Source organism: Mizuhopecten yessoensis, unplaced genomic scaffold, assembly GCF_002113885.1.
Source record: "Mizuhopecten yessoensis strain PY_sf001 unplaced genomic scaffold, ASM211388v2 scaffold4989, whole genome shotgun sequence".
NCBI lineage: Eukaryota > Metazoa > Mollusca > Bivalvia > Pectinida > Pectinidae > Mizuhopecten > Mizuhopecten yessoensis.
In genome coordinates, this window is record NW_018405822.1 from 54,166 (window position 1) to 64,801 (window position 10,636).

The window sequence follows — 10,636 nt, forward strand, 5'->3', positions numbered from 1 at the left end:
ATACAGACCATATAACTGTATACCAACTGTAAAACTATATACAGACCATATAGCTGTATACCAACTGTATAACTATATACAGACCATATCTAAATACAACCCATATAACTGTATACCAACTGTAAAACTATATACAGAACATACCAACTGTATACCAACTAAATACAGACCAAATAACTGTATACCAACTATATACAGACCATATAACTGTATACCAACTGTAAAACTATAAACAGACCATACAACTGTATACCAAGTGTAAAACTATATACAGACCATATAACTGTATACCAACTATATACAGACCATATAACTGTATACCAACTATATACAGACCTTATAGCTGTATACCAACTGTAAAACTATATACAGACCATATCTAAATACAACCTATATAACTATATACCAACTGTAAAACTATATACAGAACATATCAACTGTATACCAACTAAATACAGACCAAATAACTGTATACCAACTGTAAAACTAAATACAGACCAAATAACTGTATACCAACTGTAAAACTATATACAGACCATATAACTGTATACCAACTGTAAAACTATATACAGACCACATAGCTGTATACCAACTGTAAAACTACATACAGACCACATAGCTGTATACCAACTGTAAAACTATATACAGACCATATAACTGTATACTAACTGTAAAACTATATACAGACCATTTAACTGTATACCAACTGTCAAACTAAATACAGACCATAACTGTATACCAACTGTAAAACTATATACAGACCATATAACTGTATACCTACTGTAAAACTATATCCAGACCATATAACTGTATACCTACTGTAAAACTATATATAGACCATTTAACTGTATACCAACTGTTAAACTAAATACAGACTAAATAACTGTATACCAACTGGCAAACTAAATACAGACCATGTAACTGTATACCAAGTGTAAAACTATATACAGAACATAACTGTATACCAACAGTCAAACTAAATACAGACCATATAGCTGTATACCAACTGTAGAACTATATACAGACCACATAGCTGGATACCAACTGTAAAACGTTATACAGACAATATAACTGTAAACCAACTGTAAAACTATATACAGACCATAACTGTATACCAACTGTTAAACTATATACAGACCATAACTGTATACCAACTGTAAAACGTTATACAGACCATATAACTGTAAACCAACTGTAAAACTATATACAGACCATAACTGTATACCAACTGTATACAGACCATAGCTGTATACCAACTGTAAAACTATATACAGACCATATCACTGTATACCAACTATATACAGACCACATAACTGTATACCAACTATATACAGACCATTACTGTATATCAACTGTAAAACTATATACAGACCATATAACTGTATACCAACTGTAAAACTATATACAGACCATATAACTGTAAACCAACTGTAAAACTATATACAGACCATATAACTGTATACCAACTGTAAAACTATATACAGACCATATAACTGTATACCAACTGTAAAACTATATACAGACCATATAACTGTATACCAACTGTAAAACTATATATAGACCATATAACTGTATACCAACGATATACAGACCATATAACTGTATACCAACTGTAAAACTATCTACAGACCATATAACTGTATACCAACTGTAAAACTATATACAGACCATATAACTGTATACCAACTGTATACAGACCATATAACTGTATACCAACCAAACTTACTGCATCAACTGAATAGTGACTGCGTACCAACTGTACTTATTGTACACAAACCGTACTAAGTACCAATTATAACTGTAAACTGCACTCACTGAATGAAGCAGCAAGTGGACACTCCCGGGTAAGTTATTTAATATTTTACATCATTTAATGTTCCATACCAGTAAGTGTACAAACACTGTTGCGAATGGATTAACAGCTATAGGCTCAGTCCTGTACATCTCATACAGTAGAAAAATAGCAGCCAGCTTCTGTGTCGGATGAGGGAGGAGGTCTCTGTTCTGTAATAACAGCACCTAAAACAACCATTGTTTCACGTACCATTGAACGTTCATTATTCTGTGGGTGTTAAACTAAAACTACTGTCATGAACCTTGTCATTATTGACTGGCAAATGGATTGAAATTGGTTTATATTGCAGATAATTTGGAATACAAAAAGTGAAAATGTTGACCTCTTCCATTTGTTATAAAGATATGACTGAAAATGTTGACATCAAAATATCATTCCAATAAATAACAAGTATATGAAAACTGGGTGTATTGAAACTGCATAAAATGTACCATTTGCATTACAACTGGAAAATTCTTGAAATTAAACAAGAGGCCCAAAGGGCCTGTATGGCTAACCTGGATAATAGAGCAACCATGGAAAATTATTCTTATTAAATATAATAACTATTTCCAAATATTGGGTCTGTCTCTCAACAATAGCCATCCTTCATTAGGTCCTTTCTTTCTGCTTCCATGAATTGGGGAGAATTTTAAACATTAATCTCAATGTCTTCTATTGGGGCCGTCCCTCTGTCCCCTAAAAGCAACCCACTATTTTTACAAAATTGATTCCCCTTTGCCCAAGGATGATCTACACAAAATTTGGTTAAAATTCCTCCACTAAACTGGAGGAAGAATTTTAAACATTTATTACTATGATCCCCTTACAGGACCCCTCCTTGCCAAATGCTTTCTCTGGACCAAATTTGATTAAATTGAAGGAGAAGCATTTAAAAGATTTACCTAAATTTCCCCTATCGGGCCCCCACCCCTCGAGCTCTGCCCACAAGAGGGCCACAATTTCCATTTATACAAAATTGAGTCCCTTTTGCCCAAGGATGCTCCAGGTCAAATTTGAAAAAGTCCCTCCAAAGGTACAGAAGGAGAAGAATATATAGATTCAAACCGCAATTTCCCATATAGGGCCCCACCCCTTAAAGCACCCAGAGGGGCCACACCCTTTGTTTATACAAAATGTGTCCCCTTTGCCCAAGGATGCTCCAGGCCAAAATTAGTCAAAATCCATAAGCAGTTCAGGACTAGTAGAATTTTAAAGGAAAAGTTGACGGACCAGGTGAGCTAAAAACTACGAACAAGCACCAAGCTGTTAAACGCTTTGCATACTTAGTAGTCATATCTAATAGAGATTTTTTCTGTGTTTTTTTCATCACTGCCCAATCAACAAGCATGGTTTAGATATATGAATGCAGGCTACATTACCAAAGCTGATCCGACTTTGAAGTGGTCCTGTTTGGTGAAGTAGTGATGGAAGCTCGAAGCCAAAGCTTCAAATGACTGTGTCTGGGTGGCATCTTCAGATAGCACGCTGAAATCAGTAATTCCATGACATAAAGCAAATGTTACCTGAGGATTCTGGTTTAATACCAATATATTATATTTGAAGTGTGAAACTATTTGAACTATTCTCAAATGATCATCATTGCATGTGCACACCGAGTGAAACTGCCAAATCTTAGGCTGTGTAATGGGATTTTGAAATTTAAAGTGTACCCTGAACGAAAATAGAAAGGAATATATTTTTTATTCCATATGATTCGAAAACAAAAATGTCGAAAAAAACGCATATAAATTTGTCAGCCCAATACTGAGGTATTGACGTGTAAAGCATACAATTTTCACCTGTCCTCTATAGCTACTACTTATTAGCATAATGGTAACACAGTGAGTGGGACCTTATCGGCTGTGACATCACAAGTTCAACCTGTGTAGCAACCACCTTGGAAAAGGCGAGATCGATTACAGCCATCGCTATACAGCCATCGCTACACAGCGTCAGATCGCGAATAAATATTTTTTAAGTTTTGAGGATTCAGATTATGCTGAAGATAACATTATGTAGATGGTATCCAGCCATATAAAATTTGCCAGAATTTTCAGACAGGGAGTTTAATTGAAACCATGTCTCTGTTGAAACCAAACTGACGGCTCCGACACATTTGTTTCAATGTTTATTACTGAACAACTATGAGTATGATTTCTAATTTTGAGTTATATATAATAACTGGTTGTAAAAATATTTTAATACTATAATAAAAAGAACTATCTAAGCACAGCCACCTCTTTTTTTAAACACAGGGAGAGTTGTCAATGCCAAAAATAACCCTATAACATGCTGTAAAATCTATTTTTAAGCAATCTTTTTTTACAATGAACTGTTATTGTTATTTTTGATAGAACCTCAGATTCCTATGGTTGAACTAGATAACATTCAATGTGACTATTGTCTACAAACTCTGGAATTCATCATTTCTATCGATAAGGAGGCAGTACCCAAATTGAATATACAGTACCCCAATTGGATTGCTTTTTGCAAAAATCCTTATAAATCAATAAATGCATCAACAAATCAGTTATAACAATGATGTAGCCTTAGAATAGATAGCCATGCTAAAGCTTAATCAGGAAAAGACGGAACTAATCGTCTTTTCCCAAATGTGTCAGCAAACAATGGCTCTCCAGCTCAAGGTCGGTGCCAGAACTATTGAGACTGTTCCAGCTGTTAAAAACATAGAGGTATACTTTGATAGTTCACTAGTACTGTACATGGAGAAACAAGTGAACGCTATTGCCAAATCCTGTTACTACCAGATCAGGAACATCGACTGTATTCATCAGTTTATAACTGCAGATGCATGCAAGATTTCGGTGCATTCACTTGTTACCTCTCGGTTGGATTTTGGTAATGCCCTGCTCTGTGGTATATCTGACAAACTAACTAGTCGTCTGCAGAGGGTCCAGAACACTGCAGCATGGCTGGTTACTCGTACTCAAAAGAGAGAGCACATTACACCTGTGCTATATACATTACACTGGTTACCTGTACGATACAGGTCACAGTACAAAGTTTTGGTGTATACACATACAAGGCACTGAATGGAACAGCTCCCCAGTACCTGTAGGGAGCTGTTCAAATTATATAGGGTGCTATATAAATTTTGTATATTATCATTTTTGTCTACAGATGATTAGTTTTTAAGCTCAATTAGCACCAGAAATTGTAATTCAAACTCAAATGTCAGTGTTTTTATTACGTTTAAAAAAAAAGGCACATATGTCACGGCTATGCATTCAGTTTTGGACTACAGGAATAAATTCACACTATAGAAATTCTTTTTGTCATATAAACTCTAAAGGTCATCATATAATGGTAATATGCTGACAAAAAATATTAATTTGAAGTGTAAGATACTGCAAAATTCAAGCCTTGATCCGATTTGGGTCCTGATATTCGCCAAAACTGGAAACGCTGATTGGTGACTTCTGAACAATCAATTTCATTCGGTCTATACTCTGGAAGACAAATCCAACATCCCAAAACTTCCAGAAAGCAAATATAAATCTATGCCAGATATCAAAATTAGTGAACCAAGTGTCCTTAAGCTCCTGAAGCAACTAGAAATACACAAGGCATCTGGTCCTGATAGCATTCCATCCAGAATACTAAAAGAGCTTGCTGCAGAAATTACACAAGCACTGACAAAACTCTTCCAAATATCATTAGACTCCGGATCAGTCCCGCAAGATTGGCGCGAGGCACACATTGTCCCTGTCTTTAAAAAAGGTTACAAACAAGCTGCAGAAAATTATCGTCCTGTCTCTTTAACTTGTATCACCTGTAAATTACTAGAACACATCATTCATAGCAATGTCATGGATCACTTATAGATCTCAACAATATACTCACCAAATTTCAACACGGCTTTCGATCCAAACACTCTACGGAAACGCAACTAATTCTAACGGTACATGACATCCTTAGGAACATAAACAACAAATCACAAACAGACATTGCCCTATAAGACGTTTCTAAAGCTTTCGATAAGGTCCCTCATGAACGTCTTCTTTCTAAACTACACTTCTTTGGCATTCGAAACAGTTCAAATTCCTGGATTAGATCATTCCTAAACAACAGAGACCAACTTGTTTTATTAAATGGGACTAAATCTGACAAGGCCCCTGTCCTTTCTGGGGTACCCCAGGGGACGGTCATTGGGCCACTGTTATCCCTCGTTTACATAAACGACTTGGTACAGTAAGTCTCCTGCAATGTCAAACTTTTGTGCAGACGATTGTCTACTCTATAAGGAGATAATGTCTGAGGACGACTGCAAACAACTCCAGGCAGACCTTGCTAGGCTAGAACAATGGGAGACTGAGGGGCAAATGAACTTCAATGCCAGCGAATGTTGTATAATCAATGTAACCAAAAATAAAGTCCAAGTTAAGTTCGGTTACCAGCTTCATAACACGCTGCTGGATAACCTACCAGCTAGCAAGTACTTGGGTGTTACTCTTACGGATGACTTCAGTTGGGGTAAACACATCCAATCTACTGTAAGTACTGTATAGTCCTAATTAATCTGATGTTTGATTGACTTTTTTATATCGGTCTGTCATATCATAAAATAACCAAAAACATTAATGCCACCTCCACTAATATCTATGAGATCTGCCGCAGTAAATGGAAGAAGAAGACAGAGCGTTCTTAAATATCTCAAGTGAGCCCCCCCCCCCCCCCCCCCCCCCTCCCGAGTGCTAATTTCGTTTATAAGAACACCCATCGATATTCTTCGAGGTCGAGTTATAGGCGAACACAGTGGCAGAGAATGCCAGCGTCCACTGAAGATCCTAAGGTATAAAATGATGGTTTGGTGGTCCGATTTGGGTACTGTCACATCATAAGGATGACATACAAATCGGTAGGTCTTGTTTTCCTTATTTCGTTGTGTATATTTGATTTTATGAAGATTTTTTGGTATCACTGGAGAGGTAATTAAATGTACTTTCTGAAAATATATGATGTCTTTAAAGAAAGTTTTGCAAAATTCGTGTGTAGCAATTATATGCAAAGTGATCCGCTACTGCCGTAACAACTGTACCCGTCACAATAACTGAACGTTAGATATAAAGTGAAGATGTTATGATATTGTATCGTATTTTGTTGTTGTCATTCGATACAGTATCATAACATTTTCATTGAGTAAATCATCGTAGCGAAAATAATAATTTAACCACACAACGAAGCGTCAAAAATTTGAAATACACGAGAAAACGGATAAAACCTTAGCAATGAAGCAAGTTCCTTCAACGTAAGCGCCATCTTGAATTGACATCTCGTGAAATCTCGTTGCTATAATGTGATTAGCATACCCTACAGATCATTATCAAATAAACAAGTGGAACTCTTTCTGTAATATATGCTTGAAACAAATATTCTCAGCAACATACCAATATTTTATTCCATGTTATGGTTAGTTAGTGGAATATGTCTTCCCAGCAGAAGTTTTCGATTAAAATAGTCAGATATCAAACTCTCGTTTGAAACGAGAATTGGCAGTGTTGACATTTCTAAAGGAGCAGGAAGATGATTTCTAACGACGGTCCAGTAGTAGGTGGAACGTCCAATGTTCGGATGATCATATCCGTTTTGATAATTGTAGGATGTTTTACTGTGATATACCCTCGCTTTTTCCACCCAGTAGTATTGAAAGTGCTTGGGATAGCACCGGAACCCTCAGTCAAACGTCAACCAGGTAGTCCTAAATCATGCTTATTTTATTATATTTGAGGAATAATATCGGTGAAAAAGAAACTTACTAGAATTATCGTTATAAGGTTGTATATTATTTCAATTAAGAATTTGATCTAGAAGAACAAAATCGATACAATGGCTGATGTTTGATGTGATGAAAAAATCAAATATTTACACAGTAAGGGAGTTAACTCGTGATCACGAAATGAAATTGTTGGTATTAAATATTGCGGTCTAGAAGTTTCTTTTTGTAGGGGAACTCAGGGACGTGACCAGGGCTCGTATTCATGAAACCGTCCGCATGCTCAAGCATGGAATCTGTGCTCAAACCAACTTTCTGATCATGTCAAACGATCAAAAAGTCAAATGTAAACATTGAAAACAGTATTTGGCTATAAGTCTCTTCAAAATGTTTTCCAAATCAGTGACAAAATAAGATTTATTTATTTAGTTATAACCAGAACAGTTATAACCAGAACAAGAAATAAGGCTTGAGCACAAAATCCATGCTCCAGCACGAGAACAGCTTCATGAATACGGGCCCAGGACTATGAGTATGTGGAAGCATATATATATGGGGCAAAGAAGTGTGGCAGGGTTCAATTGTACATAGGATTAAGGTTGCCATCTAGCTTCGAACTAGGGGGAATTTCCCTTTAGCTCAGTGGTAGAGCGTCCGACTAGGAACCTGGAGATCGAGGGTTCGATCCCCGGTGGAAGCACACTATTCTCTTTCCTGTTACAGAAGTAATTCCAACAGCATATATATATATATATACAGAAAAATACACAGCCAGACCAGGATTCGAAGCAGGGACCACCAAATATTTGAGCTACCTGCAGATGGTAACCTCCCTCCCAAACCCACCCCCTACTGNTTTATCTCCCGTTTTGCCGGTGCTAGATTTATCTGTCTCCGCCCTAGGGTTGAGACGGGGGGATTCCCCTATTCATAACAATGGCATGACGTCACTTCAACAATACAATGACGTCACGTCAACAATCCATCAACAAATTGCCTGTATGTGTTTTGTGTCCATGTTTACCTTTATTTCACATTAAAATACTGTTAGATATGGGAGAAAAATAATCAATCGCTACTGGTTGTGTAAGATAGAGAAATCTCAACCCCTCGGACTAAGATTTTTAGTCCTCGGGTTGAGATTTCTCTATCTTACACAACCAGTAGCGATAGATTCTATTAGTCTTCATTTTTTAGCTCACATGGCCCAAAGGGCCACGCAAGCTTATGCCATGGTGCGTCTGTCTGTCGTCCGTCCAGCGTATAGTGTTCTTCCACTGGGGATCGAACCCTCAAACTCAGGTTTCTAGTCGGACGCTCTACCACTGAGCTAAAGGGAAATTCCCCCTAGCTCGAAGCTAGGAGATGACCTTAAACCTATATGTACAATTGAACCCTGCCACACTACTCCCCACTTTTTAAATGTGTTCGCCCTTGAACACCACAACCCAGGTATATGGATTTAATTTAACTAACGAAAAATCATCGGATAGGGACAGACGGGGTATCATCCGTTTGCCGTGCTCTTGTTAGTATATAACTATATTTAAAAAAAATATAAGATCACTAATAAGGAAATTTATTTTTGTTCAGAATACCCACCTCACAGAAACTTTGGTGACCAAGGTCCCTCAAGCAAGACTGTTCCAGATGACATGAAACGACACATGAGGGTAAGTGTATTGCATCAAAACAACACATATGACTTACTTACTTAGTCCTTGCTATGCCTGATGGCATATAGGGCAAGGACACGTTTCCTCCACTCTTCTATATTATTGGCTTTTCTTTCTACTGTGCCCCAGGTGTACTCTCTTTCCTGTATTTCATTTTCGATGGAGGGCCTCCACGTTGTTTTTGGTCTACCTCTTTTCATTTTTTTCCTTCTGGTGACCACCTAAGGGCTACCTTGGTCATGTCTTCAGATGATTTGTGTAGAACATGACCAAGCCTATAAGACTCTTTCATAATTTGAAAATCCCCAGGATGGAAGTTCCCTATCCTACGCCTGTGGGCGTGGAAGAGTTTTTTTTCTCTCATTCCAACTACCAGAATAAGCTCAAAAACTTTGAAAAAGCGTTTGGACTGGCTGCCATTTTGAAAATATCAATGTTTCCCCTGAGCTTTTTCGGTGAAAACAAATTTGTCAGCGTCAGAGACTTCATGTCCTTGGTATTTGTGATCTCATGCAGGTGTTTATGAAGATATTCTGGCCGAACAAAATCTCCAGCAAAACAACACATATATATATATAGGTAACACTAAATTAAACCTAGACACTAAGGACTAGTCCTAACACGTTCGACAGACAATGCTGACATGATTGTATACATGAGTATATGATGCCAGCAAGTAACTCAAATGGTGATTTGTGAAGTTTCTCCATTTCGGAGGAATAGGGTTCTTATAATTTTACCTAGATATTTATACATGTACCATAACTTCGAGCAACATTGGGGACAATTTCTATTCACCTTAAGTTTGTATGTACATTGTAGCTTGTTCTAGTGAAGTTATGACCCCCCTTAATTACCATACCAGAATCTACTCAACTTAACGATAGAAAAGATCATGATGCAATTCTCTCCGAACGAAATACAGGGATTATCTTCAATTCAACTCTTTCAAGAACCAATCCAGTATGACACGGATCTATGTCATAAGGGGTACATGGTTACCATATATAGGACCACAATAAAGAGAGGACCTTTCCTTCAGCTCCTCCTTAGACTCAGAAAAAAATATTTCTATGTATTGTTAGCTCACCTGGTCCAAAGGACCAAGGTGAGCTTATGCCATACCGTGGCGTCCGTCCGTCGTCCGTCCGTCAACAATTTCTTTAAACGACTTCTTCTTCTTAACCACTGATTGGAATTTAACTAAATTTGACTGGAAGCATCCCTAGGTGGTGGGGATTCAAAATTGTACAAATGGTGGGGCTGACCCCCCAGGGGGCTGAGGGGCGGGGCAAAAAGGGGGCAATTTGGCTAAACTGCTTTAAGCGACTTCTTCTCTGGAACTAAGTGATGGATATCAACCATATTAGACTGGAAGCATCCCTAGGT

The 10,636-nt window shown here is 37.4% G+C and overlaps 2 protein-coding genes across 2 annotated transcripts in view; one reads left to right on the forward strand and one right to left on the reverse strand.

Annotated features, from left to right (window-relative positions):
• The window catches only part of LOC110450095 (CCR4-NOT transcription complex subunit 11-like), a 35,072-nt gene extending 27,929 nt beyond the window's left edge, over nucleotides 1-7,143 (reverse strand). The window contains 3 exon segments of the mRNA XM_021497349.1: nucleotides 1,885-2,019; nucleotides 3,217-3,322; nucleotides 7,080-7,143. Coding sequence (XP_021353024.1) covers nucleotides 1,885-2,019; nucleotides 3,217-3,322; nucleotides 7,080-7,117 — 279 coding nt within the window. The 5' untranslated portion in view covers nucleotides 7,118-7,143.
• Nucleotides 7,144-7,322: 179 nt separating this feature from the next.
• Nucleotides 7,323-10,636, forward strand: part of LOC110450096 (resistance to inhibitors of cholinesterase protein 3-like) — a 14,946-nt gene continuing 11,632 nt past the window's right edge. The window contains exons 1-2 of the mRNA XM_021497350.1: nucleotides 7,323-7,550; nucleotides 9,165-9,244. Coding sequence (XP_021353025.1) covers nucleotides 7,382-7,550; nucleotides 9,165-9,244 — 249 coding nt within the window. The 5' untranslated portion in view covers nucleotides 7,323-7,381. The remainder of the gene's footprint in view (nucleotides 7,551-9,164; nucleotides 9,245-10,636) is intronic.